The following is a 24,704-nucleotide window of genomic DNA, read 5'->3' on the forward strand; positions in this document are numbered from 1 at the left end:
ATAAATGTACAGTATTTTCAGTCAAGATGGTGCATATAAAAGATCCCTTGCTACTGATGAAAACATGGCAGGTTTCCTCTTTAAGACTATGTCCAATTTACCAAATGTTTGACATACAATAGCTGGGGATTAATAAATCAATGTGCTCTAGTGGTGTCATTAAACAAAAACTTAATTTTTTTTATTTTGAGTCGAACAGTTTTAATGTTGTGCTATCATTTGAGTCAAACACTTTGTGTTGTGCAGCATTCTTAGTTTATCTGTTGTGCCATATGTTTTTAGTAAAATAGTTTAAGTGTTGTGCAGTATTCCCAGTCAATTTAAATAGTTTCAGTCAGTTTAAATGTTGTCATAGTTTCAGTCAGTTTAAATGTTGTACTATGTTTTGAGTGAAATAGTTTAGTGTTGAGCTGTATGTTAGGTCAAATTGTTAAAATGTTTTGCAGTAATTTAACCCAAAAATGTACATAGATTTATTCTGTGAATTCTTCAGTGTTTCAAATCTGAATAACTCAGTGAGACTTTTAACATCAGGAATAGGCATGTTTTTTTCTCATTATGAACATAAACAGTGGAAGTAATTTTCGTTTTAGATAATTTAAACAAGGGAGGTAATTTTATTTTTAGATTAGTCGCGTGAACTATTCTTCTGGAAATTATTTCCAGTAACTACTACTTCCTGAAAAAACAGTCATATGTATTTATTATTCAATGATCGCAAACGCATTTATTTAGCAACCCTTACACATTTCATTTTATCCATGTTAAAAGACTTTTAAAAGTTAACTGCATCTACATTAATTGTGATAATATGTGAGAATCACCTTTTCATAAATTTGACTAATAAGGAGGGTTTGAGCTGGATGTCAAAAAAATAATAGTAATTTGGTGAATTTATCAGAAAATATGTGGCAAAATTCAAGTAACATTTAGCTGAACAGAATAAAAAAAATTAAATAGCTATACACATACAAACAACACAGTTTTCCAATTAGCTTGAAAATTGAAAATGACATATATTCATTCAATTGAACTTTAAATCACATTTTACTATTTGCCAAATGACAGTATGTAAAATAGCTATACACATACAAACAAACATAGTTTTTTAATTGGCTTTTTGGCTAATTGGAAATGATATATATTTGCCAAATTGAACTTTAAATTGCATTTGGCGAATGACAGTTTAAACCATGGTAAAGTTGAGGATTCGTCTGACTTGCAGCACTCACTGTAAAATTGTTTTCTTGTTTCAGATAACTTACGAGAGGAGTTGATCAGCTCGGGCATTGCGGTCATTATCAGAGAGTTGTCTGACCACAAAGACAAGAAAGTGCGCGACTTGGCGAGATCCGTTCTCGAGTTCATAGATAACCTTCCCGACGCGAGATGAGAGCGACAGGACACTCATCACCACTGGGAGTCACAGAATTAGCGTGCTGGGAACAATCTGTTTAAAACATTCTCGTACACCATTCCAGTGGTCGGTTTTATCTAAAGAGATTATTCACCATGTAAATTGCAATATTTTTCAATCAAAGTATAACCATTTGTGGTTTGTGATTACTATAGATATTATTATTAGTTGTATAACTACTAGTATCATCACAATTTATCAGAGGAATTATTAATTATATATACCAGTGTGATTACTGTTATCATAGATGTTATTATTATTACTTATAGATATTAGTTTTATTACAGGCACATGTGGAGGAGTTTATGCAGGGTGGGGGGTTGTCTAGAATGGGACAAGGAAATTTTCTAGAGAGGATCGAATCATGCTTCCCCAGAAAATATATTTTTAAAAAAAGTGCTTGATCAGGGGTGTTTTCGACTCTTGAACCTCTACCCCTCTACACATGTGCCTATGTTATCATAGATAGTTTGATGTATGTGATCCAGTATCGATGCTACTTACTTACGCAGTGTCAGCAAACGCTTATCATGAAAATGGTGCAATGTATGCTACGCAATTCGCCATCACATTGCTTCATCCATTGTCCTAAGCTAAAAAGAAAATTTTAAATACTTGAGGATGCTTATATATATATATATTATTAAAAAGTAAAATTCAAAATGATACTAATGCATCTCGACTGCTTGACTGTGTTTCGATAGTTTGGTGTGATTGGTCAGAAATCTTACAATATTATCTACTACAAAACAAAACCCTGAGAAATTCAGAAAACACAAACTGGATCATACATTAAAGATAGTACGATGGTATTAAAGATAGTAACATAATTTTAGTTAGTTTTTTTGTTGAGGGGGTTTCAGTTCTTTTCTTTTTTTCTTCTGTTTTTTTGCACTTTCATTTCTATGAAAAACTATAACATTATTATTTTTTCTTTAACTTCAGGAATATGCCTTTTCCAAAGCAAATTAGAGATATTTTATGTTATGTAACTCATCATTGTCAACAGGGATAAAATCCCTCCATCCCTAGTGGTACTACTTCCCTACGATTAGGTGTTAATTGTGTGCTAGTTGTGCATCATGTGTTAAACCACTAGTTACTAGTTGTGTATCATGCATCCAAGCACTGGCTACTAGTTGTGTTCATGCGTGCAACCACTGGTTACTAGTTGTGTGTCGTGCATCCAACCACTGGTTACTAGATGTGTGCCATGCTTCCAACCACTGGTTACTAGATGTGAGTCATGCATCCAACCACTGATTACTAGTTGTGCGTCATGCATCCAACCACTGATTACTAGTTGTGCATCGTGCATCAAACCACTGATTACTAGTTGTGCGTCATGCATCAAACCACTGGTTGTGCATTGTGCATCCAACCACTGATTACTAGTTGTGCATCGTGCATCAAACCACTGGTTACTAGTTGTGCATCGTGCATCAAACCACTGGTTACTAGTTGTGTGTCGTGCATCAAACCACTGGTTACTAGTTGTGTGTCGTGCATCAAACCACTGGTTACTAGTTGTGTGTCGTGCATCAGACCACTGGTTACTAGTTGTGCGTCGTGCATCAAACCACTGGTTACTAGTTGTGCGTTGTGCATCAAAGCACTGATTACTAGTTGTGTGTCGTGCGTCAAACCACTGGTTACTAGTTGTGTCATGCATCCAACCACTGATTACTAGTTGTGTGTCATGCATCCAACCACTGATTACTAGTTATGCGTCGTGCATCAAACCACTGGTTACTAGTTGTGCGTCATACATTCAACCACTGATTACTAGTTGTGCGTCGTGCGTCAAACCACTGGTTACTAGTTGTGTGTCATGCATCCAACCACTGATTACTAGTTATGCGTCGTGCATCAAACCACTGGTTACTAGTTGTGCGTCATACATCCAACCACTGATTACTAGTTGTGCGTCGTGCGTCAAACCACTGGTTACTAGTTGTGTGTCATACATCCAACCACTGATTACTAGTTGTGCATCGTGCATCAAACCACTGATTACTAGTTGTGCATCGTGCATCAAACCACTGGTTACTAGTTGTGTGTCGTGCATCAAACCACTGGTTACTAGTTGTGCGTAGTGCATCAGACCAGTGGTTACTAGTTGTGCGTCGTGCATCAAACCACTGGTTACTAGTTGTGCGTTGTGCATCAAACCACTGGTTACTAGTTGTGCATCGTGCGTCAAACTACTGATTACTAGATGTGTGCCATGCTTCCAACCACTGGTTACTAGATGTGAGTCATGCATCCAACCACTGGTTACTAGTTGTGCATCGTGCATCAAACCACTGATTACTAGTTGTGCATCGTGCATCAAACCACTGGTTACTAGTTGTGTGTCGTGCATCAAACCACTGATTACTAGTTGTGCGTAGTGCATCAGACCAGTGGTTACTAGTTGTGCGTCGTGCATCAAACCACTGGTTACTAGTTGTGCGTTGTGCATCAAACCACTGATTACTAGTTGTGCATCGTGCGTCAAACTACTGATTACTAGTTGTGCGTCATGCATCAAACTACTGGTTACTAGTTGTGCGTCGTGCGTCAAACTACTGGTTACTAGTTGTGCGTCGTGCATCAAACCACTGATTACTAGTTGTGCATCGTGCGTCAAACTACTGATTACTAGTTGTGCGTCATGCATCAAACCACTGGTTACTAGTTGTGCGTCGTGCATCCAACCACTGGTTACTAATTGTGCGTCGTGCATCAAACCACTGGTTACTAGTTGTGCGTCGTGCATCCAACCACTGGTTACTAGTTTTGCGTCGTGCATCAAACCACTGGTTACTAGTTGTGCGTCGTGCATCCAACCACTGGTTACTAGTTGTGCGTCGTGCATCCAACCACTGGTTACTAGTTTTGCGTCGTGCATCAAACCACTGATTACTAGTTGTGCATCGTGCATCAAACCACTGGTTACTAGTTGTGCGTTGTGCATCAAACCACTGATTACTAGTTGTGTGTCATGCATCAAACCACTGGTTACTAGTTGTGTGTCATGCATCAAACCACTGGTTACTAGTTGTGCGTCGTGCATCCAACCACTGGTTACTAATTGTGTGTTGTGCATCAACCCACTAGTTACTAGTTGTGCATCAGACACTGGTTACTAGCTGTGCGTCGTGTGTCAAACCACTGGTTACTAGTTGTGCGTCGTGCGTCAAAGCACTTGTTACTAGTTGTGCATCGTGCGTCAAAGCACTGGTTACTAGTTGTGCATCGTGCGTCAAACCACTGGTTACTAGTTGTGCGTCATGCGTCAAAGCACTGGTTACTAGTTGTGCGTCATGCGTCAAACCACTGGTTACTAGTTGTGCGTCATGCGTCAAACCACTGGTTACTAGTTGTGTGTCATGCGTCAAAGCACTGGTTACTGTTTGCTCAGCTACATACGCAGCCATGCTCTTCATCAATCAAACACGCATTGTCAAAAATGTATTTTTTATCTGTTGATCATTTCTTGAATAAAATATAAAATATGTTCCTGTCATCTTCTTTTTTTTAATTATTAACTTCAGACAACATGGTTCTAGACTTCAGACAACATGGTTCTAGACTTCAGACAACATGGTTCTAGACTTCAGACAACATGGTTCTAGACTTCAGACAACATGGTTCTAGACTTCAGACAACATGGTTCTAGACTTCAGACAACATGGTTCTAGACTTCAGACAACATGGTTCTAGACTTCAGACAACATGGTTCTAGACTTCAGACAACATGGTTCTAGACTTTTGGTTTGAATTAAATTCCAGACTACAAGTATTCTCTCATTGGGTTTTCCCAAACAATAACCCACAACTCTTATATCAAAGACTGGTATGTGCTGTCTTGTCTGTAGATCCATTGCTGCTAATTAAAAATATAGCAGGTTGTCTCTAAAGACTATGTTAGAATTATCAAATATTAGACTTGCAGGATGCGATGATTAATAATCACTGCTTAATTAGTCAAGTTTTTCCTAATTCAAGTAATAACAGACGTCGCCTCGTATAAGACCAGTGTAAAGAACTGGGGGGAAAAGTATAATACAATACAAATACAAGTATCAAGGTAAGTATATTTTAAAACTTTGTATAGAAATCAAATTAATTCTGGGTGAAATTTAAAAGATTCTAAAACAGTTCTGTATTTATTTAGTAGAAAAGAAACACAGTTTTAATGTAAATGTTTGTAAATACACATGTAATGAGTGTTTTCTGTTTGTTTTTGGAAAAATAAGAAGTAAGAAGACAAAAACTACAACAAAACAACAGATTATTTGATACAAAGTTTGTTTTGTTTAGTGACACCACTAGAGCACATTAATTTATTAATCATTAGCTATCGGATGTCAAATATAATAAAATAAACCCGCTACATTTCTCTGTAGGTAGCAAGGGATCTTTTATATGCACCATCCCACAGACAGGGTAGCACATACCACAGCCTTTGGTATACTAGTTGTGGTGCAATGGCTAGAGCTAGAAGTAGCCCAATGGGCCCACTGACCGAGCTCGATCCTAAATTGATTGTGCATCAAGAGAGTGCTTTACCACTGGGCTATGTCGTGCCCTGGTATTTGATACAGCAATCTTTCCTTGAATGCCGCTGAAATATCCAGCTAAATTGTACATCAAGAGAGTGCTTTACCACTGGGCTATGTCGTGCCCTGGTATTTGATACAGCAATCTTTCCTTGAATGCCGCTGAAATATTCAGCTAAATTGTACATCAAGATGAAAATATGTTTTAAAAAAGGATGATCAAAAGAAAGTAGGACAAAATTTTGTTTCTTCTGAAATTGCACATTTTAACCCTAGTACTGTTTGTGAACTGTGATGTTTACATCTGATGGTAATTATTGTGTATACCACTGTTCATATCTCGCCAAATGAGTATTTTTTTTTAATACAGCACTTACATGAATTTGTACTTTGTGTTGTTTTTATTATTATTAGAAAACCTGATCGATATACTTTCTTTTGATCATCATTATTTTGTAAAGGTCAGACAGCCCAAGGCACCACACCATCATTCCCCATGATGTTACCACACACAGAAAACTATTAAACATGCCCCCGTTTTTTACTATAACTAACATAGTAATTGCTGTCATCCTGTCTGGAATATGATGGGAAAAATTAATGTTATTTCATAGAAGACAACCCCAGTCCAAAAAAAACCTCTGTAGCGAGTGGAAGTGCCCAGATGACAACCTCTATCTTCTCATTCACCCTGTGAGTTGTTCGATTCTCCCAGTGAGTCGTTCAATATCCCCAGTGAGTCGTCCGAGTCCCCCAGTGAGTCGTCCGAATCCCCCAGTGAGTCGTCCGAGTCCCCCAGTGAGTCATCCGAGTCCCCCAGTGAGTCATCCAAGTCCCCCAGTGAGTCATCCGAATACCCCAGTGAGTCATCCGAGTCACCCAGTGAGTTGTCCGATTCTCCCAGTGAGTTGTCAGAGTACCCAAGTGGGTCATCCGAGTCCCCCAGTGAGTCGTCCGAGTCCCCCAGTGAGTCGTCCGAGTCCCCCAGTGAGTCGTCCGAGTCCCCCAGTTAGTCATCCGAGTACCCCAGTGAGTCGTCCGAGTCCCCCAGTGAGTCGTCCGAGTCCCCCAGTGAGTCGTCCGAGTCCCCCAGTTAGTCGTCCGAGTACCCCAGTGAGTCGTCCGAGTCCCCCAGTGAGTTGTCCGAGTCCCCCAGTGAGTCGTCCGAGTCCCCCAGTTAGTCATCCGAGTCCCCCAATGAGTCATCCGATTCCCCCAGTGAGTCGTCTGAGTCCCCCAGTGAGTCTTCCGATACGATAAAAGATATAACTGCTAAAACTCTCGATGCAAAAGAAAGAAAGAAATGTTTTATTTCATGACGCACTCAACACATTTTATTTACGGTTATATGGTGTCAGACATATGGTTAAGGACCACACAGATATTGAGAGAGGAGACCCACTGTCGCCACTTCATGGACTACTTTTTTTCGATTAAAAGCAAGGGATCTTTTATATGCACCATACCACAGACAGGATAACACATACCACATCCTTTGATATACCAGTCGTGGTGCATTGGCTGGAACGAGAAACAGCCCAATGGACCCACCAACAGGGATTGATCCCAGACCGACCACGCATCAAGCGAGGGCTGTACCACTGAGCTACATCCCGCCCCACTCTGGATGCAATGCAGTCTCCAAGGCAGCCGAACATCCTCGAGATGAAAGTTTTGTTTTAAGGGGTGCTTAATTAAATCAGCTTAATAGAGTTCACTTTAGTCATTAAAGATAATGGGGTTTATAGTTTTCTTTGATCATTAAAAGTAGATTGACTAATGTAATACATATGAAGGGTCTACAGGAATAACCTATGATGTCCAAATAAATAGTATTATAAGGGTTATGTATGTCAGGTCATAATAAAATAAAAACCTAACATTATGGTAGGCCATTAAGCATTGTTGGTAAATCATGTATGCTGTGGTATAAATATCCCATGAATGCAGTTGTAAACTTTAAAATGAAAAAATATCAACTTACCAAAAATGTGATATCACAATTCATTCCAGTGGACCCATCATATGTATTACATTTGTTAATCTACTAGTACTTAAAATAACTCAGTCTTTTGAAGTTTTTGTTATTGTTACTATAGATTGTGGGAGAGCAACTTAATTTTTATATTCCACCTATATTTATTTACCTTTTTTCACGCCACTTATGCAGTGATTGCAGATTACAAAAGTAGCAGTCGTAGTTATTTATTTGTAACAATATTATAAAATGTTTACAAAATTCATTGTATTTGTATAGTAATGCATCAAAGAATGAAGCCATCTCACCATTATTGATAATACTCTGGTGACAATACAAACAGAAAGCCAAGCACTGATTACATTATTAACAGTAGGTGCTATATACTACCTGACCAGAAGAGAACAGCCTTTGTGGCAGGATTTAAGCAATTACAATTTAATTGATACTTGTCCACCTGCAACTTTAATAATCCAGCCTCCTTGACACATGGAGTAATTGAGGGGAGGCAACTCTCGTTAAAAATATGAAACGCATGCAGCATAATATCAGGCCACAGACCACAATTAATTTCACTATATGTTTCTATATAGCCTTAGTGGCTATAACATTTTTATTAATATCAGCAGGCCCATGGATTTTTGTATGAACCTTTGCCTGCCTGGGGGACACATACCCTGATAAGGACAACCCCTGTTGTCCAGCTCTTTCTCCCAGCATATTGGTTTAAACAAACACACCCTCTAAACCAGGCCGGAGTACACCTATTTTACACAAAAAGCCCTACTTTTACATGGGCCGGAATTACCACAAACAAGTCTTCAATGTCAACAAGTTACACATGTTTACAAACTACATGCTCTCCCCTGTCACTTCAGTCAAATAGTTGCCACTTCATAGCTGTCTGCCATGAAATAATCGGTCAAACAGCAGAAAAACTTGTGCGGACAAATTTCCGGATTTTGGACAACCAAATGGGAAGATAACTAATCTGAGGCCAACAATGGTCTTGCCTGTTGCCAATCAAATATGTCAAGTTTGATTGCCATAATCAAGAGGCAATGTTACCCTTCCAATATTCCATAATCGTACTGTCAAGTCTGTTCAGACATCAACATCATAATATAATTCTTTTCATAGAATAGAGGTATTTCGCATTCCTATTGCGCATGTGTGCGAAGAGTAACGTCCCTTGACAAAATAGACTGAAACTAGTCTATTTACAAATTGGGGGGCGTGACAGACAGGTTGTTATGGGTGACTTGAGTAGCTTCGTAGGAGACTTTTAAACTTTGGCAACTAACATGTACATATTTCGAATTAGATGGTATAATGGCCGTAGAAAACGGTCCGCTGAAATTTACAGCGGAATGGTTCAAATTAAAGGGACATTCCTGAGTTTGCTGCATTGTAAGATGTTTCCGACTAATAAAATATTTCTACGATTAAATTTACATATTAAATATATTTTCTTGTTTAGAATACCAGTGTCTGTATATTCAATGTGTTTCTGATCGTCTTAATATTTGTAAGAAGCCCAGACTGGATTTTGTCTTCAAATAACTTCGTACATAAGAAAAAACTATATTTTAGGAAATAAGATGAAATTTAACATAGTACAAATATTAGAACGATCAGAAACACGTTTAATATACAGCCACTAATATTTTATGCAGAAAAATATATTTGATATGTAATTACAATCGTTAAAAAGTCTCTGTTAGTCGATAACATCTTAAAAATTGCAGCAAACTCGGGAATGTCCCTTTAAAAAGCAGTGCAACAACTTGGACAAAGTCTCTGCAACTCGTACCCGAGGGTTTTGATAACGCCAGATTAAAAGACTATCTCGTAAAAAGTATAAACAAAACAGTTGACAGATTCCATAGGTTATGGCATCGACAGGTTATGGCATCGATCGATATATATATTTGAGAGAGAGAGAGAGAGAGAGAGAGAGAGAGAGAGAGAGAGAGAGAGAGAGAGAGAGAGAGAGAGAGAGAGAGAGAGAGAAGGGGGATTTGGGGGGGGGGGTTGAAGGTAGGCGCCGTTCTGTTTACCCATACACACATGAACGCATTGGGTTATATACAAAATATATTTATTTTCTTTACTGTTAATGTGTTTTCCACCATATCTAAGTATATAAAATACTAGACGGACCAGTGTAGGAACGTCCTGTACACAGCCATCATCACTCTATATATATTCATATACCATTATTATTATTATTATTATTATTATTATTATTATTATTTAAGGAGTGTCTGTTATTTCTTTTACGTTCATCGGGGTATGAACAAAATAAATCATCCGTAAATTGTGAGCCTTTCTCACATAAGTTTGCGGATGATTTTTTTGTTAATACCTAGATGAACGTAAAAGTAATAACAGACAATACTTATAATTAAATTTGAAACACACTGAGTAATAATAACATTAAAAGTTCATATATATATATATATATTCTGTTGAGTATTGTCCGAAATATACATATATTTTCTGTATATACAAAATATATATTTATTTATTTTATTTACTGTTTACCACCATATCTAAGTAGATAATACTAGACCGCCCTGTATAGGAACGTTCTGTACATAGCTGTCCTGACTACATATATTTTTTATATATTTACACACGCCACGTTATATATTTTATTGAGTATAATTCGAAATATACATATATTTTCTTTATATACAAAATATATATTTATTTTCTTTACTGTTAATGTGTTTTCCACCATATCTAAGTATACTAGACCGCCCTGTGTAGGAACGTCCTGTACAGAACCGGTAACGTTTTGGTCCCTTATGCGTTCACTGGGTTCCCTCCTACAAAATGTACCGAACAAACCCTCGTACTTAGAGTAACATTAAAATTGTTTTTTTACGTGAAACGATTACCCACAAATGTTTCCGATATCGGAGCGGTTATAGAATCTGTCCGCCACTAATCCTTCTGTAAAAAGAAGGATTTTTTGGTCCGGATTCTTAAAAAAAGTGGGACATGGGTTTTTGCGGGTTTTAGAAAAAAAATAAAATAAAAAAATATATATAAAAATATGGACATTAAGACTTATGGGGGGGAGCCCCCCCCATCCCCCCCTTGCTAACCCTAATCACTCTGTAGCCGTGTAGGCTATCAACACTCCTCTGTAACAATCGACCGACAAAGTTCCTAAATTAAAATAAAGTAAAACAGAAAATCACTCGATCCTATGTTCCTAAAACAAACTAAACCCTAACCGTTCCTGAAATAAAACACAAAATAACGCAAGGTTCCTAAAATAAAATAAAATAGAAATTAACTCGAGTTATTGGCTTTATTTTAGTAATCGTCAAGAGTAGTTAAAATTATCGAAAATTACATATTCGTTATTTAGTGTATAGTAAATGGTTGTATTTAGGTGGCGGACATATTCTATGACCGTACCCCGATATCCATTGGCTGGATATCGATGGAAGGATAACGAATTTCCCGGACATATGCGATTGGAACAGTTGGCCTCAGACCACAATTAATTTCACTATGTATTCTCATGTAGCCCCACTGGCTGTAGCACTTTTATTAATTTCACCAGGCCATTAGCATTTCACGGGAAACATTACCTGCCTGGGCCCATTGAACACTTGAAAGGACGACATCTGTTGTCCAGCTCTTTTCCGCGTTATATCAATGTAAACAAACACACGTGGGCTAAGGGACCGAATCACACCCATTTCTCTGCATTTTACACAAATTTTGCATGACTTCAATGTGCTCTGGGGGACATTATGCAGTATCCAGTGTAAACCAAGTGCACATATTCACTAACTGCATCCTCTTACCTGTCAAACCCAGTGTAACAATCCAGTATACTAAGCAGCTCCCCAGCCATTAATCACATCACAAGAAAACTATATTTTCTCGCATTAACTTCCGTATTTTGGACAACCAAATGGGTGGATAACTCTAGTCTGAGGCCAGTTAATAATTGAACAATGGTCGTGGCCTCCCATTGCTTTTGCCCCCCAATTTGCAGATAGGTCTATTTTGGCGAGATCTCGCGAAATCTCGCGGTTTGCGTCCTCGAGTAACTCCGCAACGGGCACATGCGCAGTGGAATGAGAAAGAGGTCTATTAAAGTACTTGTTCTGTAGGCAAGATAGCGGACAAGTCTATAGTCCGTCCCACAGGGAACGCATTTTTTTATACTATGAAATATACTACAAGTTATTTATTTCTGAACCAATTGATTAATTGCATTTAAAAATAGTAGCTTTTGTTATTTTCAAAATACTTTTACTTTTCATCTTATGTCAAACCAAACTGAAATTATGTACAAAAAACATTTTAATAGAATGATGGGACAGACTATAGTTTCATCTTTGTAATAAGCACTATAACTGAGATGTTAAATGCCAAGGTATGTGCTATCCTGTCTGTGAGACATAAAAGATCCTCAGCTACTAATATAAAAATATAGTTGGCTTTTCTCTCCAAGAACATACATCATAATCACGAAATGTTTCACATCAATATTTTGAGGTACTGTAAAACAAAGTCTGGTGAGAAAACGTATCTGTGGAACAGGACAGACACATACAGAGACAAACCTATAGTTCCCTCCAGTAGGGTTAAAAATCAAGTCGAGTAAATCTAGCTTTACTGGGTGATATTTTATATGTAACAAACATTCCTTTCCTTTAACAGAAAATTAATGTACTACAGTTTAATTCTTTAAACAGTGCAAAGTTTAACTTTTGTTTAATGGCAACACTACAGCAAATACATTTTTGTAGACGTCAAATATTTTGCATCCAGACAGTCTTAAGAAAAAATCCTGACTTTTTCCTATAAGCAGCAAGGGATCTGTTTCATACAGGACAGCATATATAGTGGTATTTGATATACTTGCTGTGGGGGTAGTTTGGAATGGGAAAATCTCAATCCGAGAATGGGTTCACCAAGGAGGTTTGATCCTATGACCAGAAGCACCTCGGGCGAGCCAGATACTGACTGAAATCCCATCCCACCATACACAGCAAACCACACGTCTATAGACAGTACTTACACAAGACAAACTAGACCGATTTTATACAACTATTGGATTAAATAAAAAGATCGGAGAATGGGTTCACAAAGATGGTTTGATCCTATGACCAGAGCACCTCGGGCAAGCGAGATACTGACTGAAATCCCATCCCACCATACACAGCAAACCACACGTCTATAGACAGTACTTACACAAGACAAACTAGACCGATTTTATACAACTATTGGATTAAATAAAAAAATTGGAGAATGGGTTCACAAAGATGGTTTGATCTTACAATCAAAACACCTCATGCAAGTGCTCTACCAACTGAGATAAATCCCACCCCATCATAGTTTAGAAAAAAAGTTTTTGTTTAACGACACCACTAGAGCACATTGATTTATTAATCATCGGCTATTGGATGTCACACATTTGGTGATTTTGAGTCTTAGAAAGGAAACCTGCTACATTTTTCTATCAGCAAGGGATCTTTTATATACACCATCCCAGACAAGATAGCACATACCACAGCCTTTGATGTACCAGTCATAGTGCACAGGCTGAAACGAAAAATAGCCCAATGAGCCCACCAATGGGGATTGATCCCAAACCGACCGCACATCAAGTAAGCACTTTACCAATAGGATATGTCCCCCTCCCCCCCCCCCCCCATAACAGTGCAAAACAAGGCTAAATACAGTGAAGAAGACAAACTCTAAAGAAGACAAACTGGAGATAGATTTTATATCATTTATTGGATTAAATAATGATCACATGAGAGGGACTAAAGTACATTTTTGGTGTTCGTCATGAGTGTCATACACAGACAAATATTACAGAGAGAGAAACCTACAGCGATCACGTGAAATAAAATATTTCTGTTTGCGATACTCATCGCATGATGGCGGTGACAGGGGGGGTAGGAAGAGGTTACCAGGATTTACAATAACAAACGGTAAACCTATGTAAACGGAGGTAAACCCACATTCAACAAGTGACAGACGGATGTATGTATGTATGTATAGATGTAAACATGAGGTAACCAACATAAAATCTTTGGTGGAGGTTATACTACACACCAGGTAAGAAAAACCACTAACTCCTGGGAGTACATTGAACTCGGTTAATGTTGTGTGGACAGAGAAATGTTGTAGTTAATGGACTGGAAATGGTGGGTGGATTGATTGTAATTCAATACTGTTATAAGAGAACATGATCTGCAGGTCAAACTGATATGATTTCATTTTTTTTATATTGATAAAAAAAAAAATTCAAACTTCGAAAGTCTATATGTGTAAGTTTATATAATTTGCTAATTTTTTTTTTGTTTCCGACATATTTTCTTTAAACTTAAAAACATTTATCCACATAAAATTGCCATTTAGTATGGAATTAATTTTATATCTTTTCACACTGAAGAATATATTTCTTTCTCTAATCAAAAGAACATTTAAATACTATATTTTATGAACACATCTTTGTTAAAACTTTTAAACAATTAGTTTTTTTAAAGTTTGTCATTACTTATAATGGTTTATATTAAATTACTGAAGTCTAAGGTTAACATCAGAAAACCTTTTTATCTACATTTTAGCAAATTTGTGCCAATACTGAAACAAACATTAGATTGCACTCGGATAAAAAATTCTCTCTCAACTTAGTCCATTTTAATGAATCTTTGCAGACGTATTCAATAATTATCAATTTGCCATGCAGATACTTTGTTGTTTAAACTGATGTGAGCATTTTGTGTTGGACAGAACATGGTTAGGACTGTTTTAAACAAATAGAAACAATTAAAAATAAACTGTACACGAATAATAAATATGTTCTGTATTTTCACAACCAGCTTCGTGCTGAAGCTTAGTCAACGTCGTACCGATCAGCCCGGCCGTCAGTTCACTACTTGATGTGGAATATCAGCAATCACGGTCAGGTCAACACAGTTGACAGAGTAATTAATGATAAATTGTACAAATACACAAACTGTATGTTAATGAAAACCACCAGACCTGATATAGCCACAATAAGAAGTAAATTGACAGTAGTAGGCTGGAAACTACTGTAGGTGTGTATGGGAGAGAAGCCGTGAAAACTACTTTCTAAAAACCAGGGACTCATTAACAAGTGTTAGAGAATTTCTTCAGTTGTCAACACAATGGAAATAGTTACAACCTACATTAATTTTTTACTAACTTTTCTGATTTCATTTTGTGAATAGTTACAACTTCCATTATTTTTTCACTAACTTTTCTGTCTTAATTTTGTGCATGTCTTTTCTCAGGAATAGACCTGAATAAATTTTCCATCTTGAAACCAAACTCAAAAGACTTCAATTAAAAGGCATTATTTAGAAACAATATGATTTTATTAGTTTTGTAAATATTTCCAAGTAAGAAAATAATGGTATGAAACCATATTTAGATTAGTTTTTGGTAAATGTTTCCATCCGAGTTTAAAATGAAGAAATATCAGTAAGAATTGCTAATGACCATGCATGTCGCTTCTCGTTTATTCTACACATTGCAGCATTAGTTTAGAAACCGTCTTTGCGGTTCTTAAAGATAGTAATGCTGACCATTTGTCATTGGTGCCGACTATTTACATTCTAATATCGGTGACTAAAATTTCAGTTTATTGGACATGACCATCTATGCGCTGGACAACAATTCTTATGTACAATATACAAAATGAGCTTAAATAATTTACATAACAAGAATGGATGTGTGTTTGTCACTGTGTGTATGGCAACAATTGGGCAATGAGGATGACAATGGTGGCCATCTTCACAGAAGATAACCCATTTTGATAAATATAGCTTTTCATGGTGCTCCTTAGTACAACTACGTGGACTTTTTTATTTGTAGAATATTTTTAAAATTCATTCCTTAATAGTTATAATTATTACAACTGTTTCACATTAAACTAATTTTTAAACTTAGATTCCTTAATAATAATTATGTATTTATACAAAAACTGTGTCGGATTTAAAAAGCCAACAGACTTTACTTCCATACTGTTGAATGAAATACAAATTTATATTAACCAGTCACCTGCTTTAAGCGGCCACCGTCTGCAACTTCATTAGGTGCCTGTTTATTACAAGTTAGTAGTTTAACATTAGAAGAAATTTCATTTTATATGTTTTAATAAATAAATAAAAACTGAATACATATTTTCAATGTTTTAAATAATCTGCAAAAAGATAAATTTAAATACAATTTTCTTTTAAATTTTATTGGCTTCTTAGAGAATATTTGCCGGTAGACTAATATAACTATATTAAATTTAAACATGTTTTCAGGAGGCACCTACAATCCTTAAATTTTTCTAATCTTTACAGAATACTTCTCGTTTCAAAATCTAACATAAATATTTGGGCTGGAACCGTAATGGAAATGGTGCAGGACAAAACATTAAAAATAAGCACCTCTTAAAAAAAATAGTTTTTATATAAACCAAAAACATTTTAACTATAAAAAGAAATGTACAAAATGAAAAATGAGGGTTTTTTTATAGTGATGTAATAATTTAACAATAAAAATATAAAAGAATTTGTTTTAAAACTAATTTTTCATTACAACAGCATCTTAGGATAAAACTGCGGACAAAAGTGCTTAACAAGAAAGAGTTTTGTCATATTTTTATCACTACACCAATGACAAACTGTCAATTTGTCATGGACCTATCTACGCTGTGGTTATAGCCGTACAATGCACAGCACAACATTATTTCACAAAGATCATTCACTACGGTCATTTCGTTTTAAAAAATAACACAAACAAAAAAACAAAACAAAAACGGATTGCTTTTAAAATGTTTTTCTCAAATTTCTTATTGTTTATCTGTGTACGTATATATACCGGTATATTATATATTTATGCTGAAAATATTCTACGATTTAATTTTAAAATATGTTATAAAAGAGTGTCCCATTTAAATATTAAAAGTGCTGATCAGTTTACTATATATGAGGACAAATTTAAATATTAAAAGTGCTGATCAGTTTACTATATATGAGGACAAATTTAAATAAAATATCAGTTCATAATTTTACAGCACTTCACAAGACAGAAAAAACAAAACAATTTTAGTTTAAATGAAAACTCATCGCAGAAACGACATCTTCAATCTTTTACATTCTTTGAAAATACGTGTCCAAACACAAACCTTTATACAGTCTTTTACTATACTAAAACAAAACTTCAAACATCATTCACTTTTTGAAGAAAAAAAAGTATTCCATTGTAAAAACATAATTTGCTTTAAATATTAAATAAAACTGCCGTAAAGCCTGTGCATGGAGTACATTAATAGCTGCCTTCATTTAATGCAAATATGATAAATATAAGAAATTTGAGAACGAAAAAAAAATCTTTAAAAATTTGTTTGAAATAATGCTTTCACTCCTACAAATCACATTAGCCTAATCATCTAAAGACAGTTTAAACTAAAATGTTGAGTTGAAAAGGGTTAACAAATATGTAAAATAAGATTGCCAGGTCATGCATAAGTTTTTTTCTTAAAAGTTTATTACAGTGACTTCTGAGATAACTATTGCCTCGTGTTTTTCATTGCATACAAATAACAACAACAAGAGTTGCACAATAGACCGATCACAACTAAATCAACTTAAAACAAATGTGATCCAACCTCGGTATGTAAAAATATTGCAAATTCAGTGGGAGGTGCTGTCTAGTACTGTCTTAAATAATCAGGCTCGCAAATCGTTTTATCTCTGTACATCAATCCCTGCTGGCATTATAAATATTTCATTCTGTGTCAGTTTAACACCAGTCAATTTAAAACTTATATATGATGAAAATGAAACATTTTTACATTTCCATGACAATGAAATGTTTTTTAGATTCTCATGACAATGAAATGTTTTTAGATTTCCATTACAATGAAATGTTTTTTTAGATTCTCATGACAATGAAATGTTTTTTACATTTCCATGACAATGAAACATATTTAGATTTCCATGACAATGAAACATTTTAAAATTTCTAAGACAATGAAACATTTTAACATTTTCATGACAATGTAACATTTTTCGATTTCCATGACAATGATTTTTTTTCTTCGATTTTCATGACAATGAAACATATTAGATTTCCATGACAATGAAATATATTCTTGTTTTTTTAAAGATCTCCATGACAACCACAACACACCTCGCACCAATGAGGATTTAGGTTTTTTTTCTTTTTTTTTCTTGTAACGATTAGCCCGGATAGTCAACAAAGAAACGTAAACAATGTGTAATAAAAACGTGATTTCAGTCCTGCTGCCTCTACAACTGTAATGTCGATTTGATATGATTCCTGCAAGATTAGTTCCTGATTTGTTCCTGATCTGAGGAAACCAATGAACATGACACCACATCACATTCACACTGACGTCAAGTCACGATCAAAAACATTGTACAATGAAATGGCGTGTTGTGAGGAAAAGTCTCTTTTCGTGACAGCTTTCGTAAGTCTTCTTAAAATGTCCATGAGGCAATATATTCAACTTCTTTATTTGGCTGGTATCACCAGAAATCAGAAGGGCTATCCACACCAGATGTCACCAAAAGTTACTTCACCTGCTCATGGGTTACTACCCTTGATCATGAGTTACTGCCCTTAATTATGAGTTACTGCCCTTCTGAATGCGTTCAAGTTTTCATGATTTCTGGATCAATCAGATTCAGCTGTGTCTTGTATCATCCAATCGGATTGGACGTACCTGCAATCAAGCTGGCAAGATCATGTGACTTGAAACACTGTGGGAGGAATTTCAGCATTAGAAAACGTTTGTATTCCGTGTTTGGGTAAATGTTCCACATAATATGCACAGCCGACCGTTTACTTCTTCATCCTCCACAACAGAATTCAAATGAACATGTCATATTCTTCACCTTGTTTCATAACGGAAGGACTCAACGACCAGGGCGTAACGACTCTTCCGTGGTGAATGGGATTGGGTTAATCACAGGGGTTGGGGGAGAGAGAGAGAGATGGGGGTGGGAACCACTTCACGATTCGAACAACGCTAAAAGATCGTCACTGTTTGTGTTTGTAGCGTTTGTTCCATTGTTAACGTTACTGTTTTGATTGGCAGAATCCCCTCTCTCCGGTGGCCCCAAGTACGACAACAGTTCAATAGGATCACCCAGGTTTTCTGGCAGCAACTGTAACAGAGTAATAAAACACATCAGTACAAATTAACCTATTTATTTATTTCTAAAACGCAGACACTTCACTAATTTTCTTTGACGGATATAAATCAAATTCAAACATTTAGGTCTGAATTTTCAAAAGCTATTTATCCCTTAATTGTTTATAACTCTCTTCCCTAATTGTTGATAACTCCTCCCCTCTAGTTTGTTTATAACTTGCCCCCTTAGCTGTGTGTAACTTTCTTAAAGAACTATACACTGTGGATTCTGTCCAAACCATACCTATATAATCCAGATTTCTGTGTAAACCGGCACAATAATCACAGTCCTGGCTAGAGATTTTCAAAGCTATCTTAGCACTATGATATCGTAAAACCTACATAAGCTTCAAAAATAACGTCACAACGACAAATACCATAGCCTACATCCATTTTCTGTGTAAACCGGCACAATAATCACAGTCCTGGCTAAAGATTTTGAAAGCTATCTTAGCGCTACGATATCGTCAAACCATCACAAGCTTTGACGTCACAACAACAAATACCATAGCCTACAACAGTTACGATATTGTAGCGGTAAAATAGCTTCTATAATCTTGATGGATAAAAATCTGTCTAAACCAGCATGCTGTGCATAGCAGCATATATCTGTCTAAACCAGCATTCTGTGCATAGCAGCATATATCTGTCTAAACCAGCATGCTGTGCATAGCAGCATATATCTGTCTAAACCAGCATGCTGTGCATAGCAGCATATATCTGTCTAAACCAGCATTCTGTGCATAGCAGCATATATCTGTCTAAACCAGCATTCTGTGCATAGCAGCATATATCTGTCTAAACCAGCATTCTGTGCATAGCAGCATATATCTGTCTAAACCAGCATGCTGTGCATAGCAGCATATACCTGTCTAAACCAGCATGCTGTGCATAGCAGCATATACCCGTCTAAACCAGCATGCTGTGCATAGCAGCACATATCTGTCTAAACCGGCATTCTGTGCATAGCAGCACATATCTGTTTAAACCGGCATTCTGTGCATAGCGACATATCTGTCTAAACCAGCATTCTGTGCATAGCAGCATATATCTGTTTAAACCGGCATGCTGTGCATAGCAACATATCTGTCTAAACCAGCATGCTGTGCATAGCAGCATATATCTGTCTAAACCAGCATTCTGTGCATAGCAGCACATATCTGTTTAAACCAGCATTCTGTGCATAGCAGCACATATCTGTTTAAACCAGCATTCTGTGCATAGCGACATATCTGTCTAAACCAGCATTCTGTGCATAGCAGCATATATCTATTTAAACCGGCATGCTGTGCATAGCAACATATCTGTCTAAACCAGCATGCTGTGCATAGCGACATATCTGTCTAAACCAGCATGCTGTGCACAGCGACATATCTGTCTAAACCAGCATTCTGTGCATAGCAGCATATATCTGTTTAAACCGGCATGCTGTGCATAGCAACATATCTGTCTAAACCAGCATGCTGTGCATAGCGACATATCTGTCTAAACCAGCATTCTGTGCATAGCGACATATCTGTCTAAACCAGCATTCTGTGCATAGCAGCATATATCTGTTTAAACCAGTATGCTGTGCATAGCAACATATCTGTCTAAACCAGCATTCTGTGCATAGCGACATATCTGTCTAAACCAGTATTCTGTACATAGCAACATATCTGTCTAAACCGGCATGCTGTGTTAGCAGCATATACCTGTCTAAACCTGCACTGTGCATAGCGGAATATACCTGTCTAAACTGGCACTGTGCATAGCGGCATATACCTGTCTAAACCGGCACTGTGCATAGCGGCATATACCTGTCTAAACCGGCACTGTGCATAGCGACATATATCTGTCTAAACTGGTATGCTGTGCTTAGCGACATATATCTGTCTAAACCGGCACTGTGCATAGGGACATATATCTGTCTAAACCGGCACTGTGCATAGGGACATATATCTATCTAAACCAGCATTGTGCTTAGCGACATATATCTGTCTAAACCGGCACTGTGCATAGCGGCATATACCTGTCTAAACCGGCACTGTGCATAGCGACATATATCTGTCTAAACTGGTATGCTGTGCTTAGCGACATATATCTGTCTAAACTGGTATGCTGTGCTTAGCGACATATACCTGTCTAAACCGGCACTGTGCATAGCGGCATATACCTGTCTAAACCGGCACTGTGCATAGCGACATATATCTGTCTAAACTGGTATGCTGTGCTTAGCGACATATATCTGTCTAAACCGGCACTGTGCATAGGGACATATATCTGTCTAAACCGGCACTGTGCATAGGGACATATATCTGTCTAAACCAGCATTGTGCTTAGCGACATATATCTGTCTAAACCGGCACTGTGCATAGCGGCATATACCTGTCTAAACCGGCACTGTGCATAGCGACATATATCTGTCTAAACTGGTATGCTGTGCTTAGCGACATATATCTGTCTAAACTGGTATGCTGTGCTTAGCGACATATACCTGTCTAAACCGGCACTGTGCATAGCGGCATATACCTGTCTAAACCGGCACTGTGCATAGCGACATATATCTGTCTAAACTGGTATTCTGTGCTTAGCGACATATATCTGTCTAAACTGGCACTGTGCATAGGGACATATATCTGTCTAAACCAGTATTGTGCTTAGCGACATATATCTGTCTAAACCGGCACTGTGCATAGGGACATATATCTGTCTAAACCGGCACTGTGCATAGCGGCATATACCTGTCTAAACCGGCACTGTGCATAGCGACATATATCTGTCTAAACTGGCATGCTGTGCTTAGCAGCATATATCTGTCTAAACCGGCACTGTGCATAACGACATATAGCTGTCTAAACTGGCATGCTGTGCTTAGCAACATATATCTGTCTAAACTGGCATGCTGTACTTAGCGACATATATCTGTCTAAACCGGCACTGTACTTAGCGACATATATCTGTCTAAACCAGCATTGTGCTTAGCGACATATATCTGTCTAAACCAGCACTGTGCATAGCGGCATATACCTGTCTAAACCAGCATTGTGCTTAGCAGCATATATCTGTCTAAACTGGCATGCTGTGCTTAGCGACATATATCTGTCTAAACCAGCACTGTGCATAGCGGCATATATCTGTCTAAACCAGCATTGTGCATAGCGACATATATCTGTCTAAACCAGCATTGTGCTTAGCGACATATATCTGTCTAAACCAGCACTGTGCATAGGGACATATATCTGTCTAAACCAGCACTGTGCATAGGGACATATATCTGTCTAAACCAGCATTGTGCTTAGCGACATATATCTGTCTAAACTGGCATGCTGTGCTTAGCGACATATATCTGTCTAAACTGGTATGCTGTGCTTAGCGACATATATCTGTCTAAACTGGTATGCTGTGCTTAGCGACATATATCTGTCTAAACTGGTATGCTGTGCTTAGCGACATATATCTGTCTAAACCGGCACTGTGCTTAGCGACATATATCTGTCTAAACCAGCATTGTGCTTAGCGACATATATCTGTCTAAACCAGCACTGTGCATAGGGACATATATCTGTCTAAACCAGCATTGTGCTTAGCGACATATATCTGTCTAAACCGGCACTGTGCATAGCAGCATACATCTGTCTTTTGGCATATATATCTGTCTTAACTGGCACTCTGTGCTTATCGGCATCTTATGTCAGTCCCTCTTGAAGTTTATAGTACACTGTCTAATTTAGCACAAATTTTGGGTGTTAGTTACATAAATGTCTTAGGTTGCTTGTGTTTAAGATTTTCAACCACTAAAGTAATGTGCAATGATTAAATTCAATACATTTGGGATTACATTGTTAAAAATTTATATTTTTGAACTTCTACTATGAAACTTTATTAGTCTTTCATGACAATAATCATTACAATAATGTCTGTTTGTGTTACATAGTTGTAGTATCTTTAAAACAAACCCAATAAACCCCCCCCCCCCAATAATAATTAAAAAAAATTAAAAATATAAATAAATAAATATAAATAAAATCCTGTCACTTACATCTAGTCCTGACTGTGTACCCGCGTCCCCGTCAATAATAGTTGCTGGGTCAAAGTTCAGATCTGATAAAATGTGGCAGTCGTTTGCGCTGGGGTTTGGCGGGACCGGAACTCCATTGGGTGCGTGGATGAGAGGGGGACCTCCGTTCTGATGGCCTATCTGTGGTTGGTTCGTTTGAGGCATGTGATTTCCGTTGGCGCCCGCATGTTCCGGATGTCGCAACGGTTGACTGAGATGTGGTTCTAAACAGATAAACACAAAATTAATAATAATAACACATCAAATGTGAATGAACTGAAAACCTTTATTCAATAATGAATTGTAACACTAGTATGAATAATTAAAAAAGAATTGATATTCATTCTTCTATGTTCAATTAAATTTAAAAAATATTGTGAACCTGGTGCAGTGAGTACAGGAGGGGGAGTAACATACCTTGTGAACTGGGTACAGGAGTGGAGTAACACGCCTTGTGAACTGTGTACAGGAGGGGGAGTAACAAGCCTTGTGAACTGTGTACAGGAGGGCGAGTAACAAGCCTTGTGAACTGGGTACAGGAAGGGAGTAACAAGCCTTGTGAACTGGGTACAGGAGGGGGAGTAACAAGCCTTGTGAACTGGGTACAGGAGGGGAGTAACAAGCCTTGTGAACTGTGTACAGGAGGGGGAGTAACATACCTTGTGAACTGTGTACAGGAGGGGAGTAACAAGCCTTGCGAACTGGGTACAGGAGGGGGAGTAACAAGCCTTGTGAACTGTGTACAGGAGGGGAGTAACATACCTTGTGAACTGTGTACAGGAGGGGAGTAACAAGCCTTGTGAACTGGGTACAGGAGCGGGAGTAACAAGCCTTGTGAACTGTGTACAGGAGGGGGAGTAACATACCTTGTGAACTGTGTACAGGAGGGGAGTAACAAGCCTTGTGAACTGGGTACAGGAGGGGGAGTAACAAGCCTTGTGAATTGTGTACAGGAGGGGAGTAACAAGCCTTGTGAACTGTGTACAGGAGGGGGAGTAACATGCCTTGTGAACTGTGTACAGGAGGGGAGTAACAAGCCGTGTGAACTGGGTACAGGAGGGGAGTAACAAGCCTTGTGAACTGGGTACAGGAGGGGGAGTAACATACCTTGTGAACTGTGTACAGGAGGGGGAGTAACATACCTTGTGAACTGGGTACAGGAGGGGAGTAACATACCTTGTGAACTGGGTACAGGAGGGGAGTAACATACCTTGTGAACTGGGTACAGGAGGGGGAGTAACATACCTTGTGAACTGGGTACAGGAGGGGGAGTAACATACCTTGTGAACTGGGTACAGGAGGGGGAGTAACATACCTTGTGAACTGTGTACAGGTGGGGGAGTAACATACCTTGTGAACTGGGTACAGGTGGGGGAGTAACATACCTTGTGAACTGGGTACAGGAGGGGGAGTAACATACCTTGTGAACTGTGTACAGGAGGGGAGTAACAAGCCTTGTGAATTGGGTACAGGAGGGGGAGTAGCATACCTTGTGAACT

The 24,704-nt window shown here is 37.7% G+C and overlaps 2 protein-coding genes across 9 annotated transcripts in view; one reads left to right on the top strand and one right to left on the bottom strand.

The window, feature by feature from the left end:
- Positions 1-5,693, top strand: part of LOC121378275 (rap1 GTPase-GDP dissociation stimulator 1-like) — a 115,819-nt gene extending 110,126 nt beyond the window's left edge. The window contains exons 15-16 of one of the 3 annotated variants that reach the window (XR_005958697.1): positions 1,257-1,514; positions 4,957-5,693. Coding sequence is in view for 1 of the 3 variants with exons in the window: in XM_041506360.1 (XP_041362294.1) it covers positions 1,257-1,393 (137 nt within the window). In the remaining 2 variants the exon portion in view is untranslated. Of the gene's footprint in view, positions 1-1,256; positions 4,920-4,956 lie in introns of those variants that run through there. The other 2 variants (XR_005958698.1, XM_041506360.1) reach the window with 2 other exon arrangements.
- Positions 5,694-13,698: 8,005 nt separating this feature from the next.
- Positions 13,699-24,704, bottom strand: part of LOC121379375 (zinc finger MIZ domain-containing protein 1-like) — a 241,183-nt gene continuing 230,177 nt past the window's right edge. For all 6 annotated transcript variants that reach the window (XM_041507961.1, XM_041507963.1, XM_041507959.1 and 3 more), the window contains 2 exons: positions 23,188-23,429; positions 13,699-19,140 (listed from right to left, as the gene is read on the bottom strand). In XM_041507961.1, the coding sequence (XP_041363895.1) occupies positions 18,985-19,140; positions 23,188-23,429 (398 nt within the window). In that variant the 3' untranslated portion in view covers positions 13,699-18,984. The remainder of the gene's footprint in view (positions 19,141-23,187; positions 23,430-24,704) is intronic.

This window comes from Gigantopelta aegis, chromosome 8 (assembly GCF_016097555.1).
Source record: "Gigantopelta aegis isolate Gae_Host chromosome 8, Gae_host_genome, whole genome shotgun sequence".
Classification (NCBI taxonomy): Eukaryota; Metazoa; Mollusca; class Gastropoda; order Neomphalida; family Peltospiridae; genus Gigantopelta; species Gigantopelta aegis.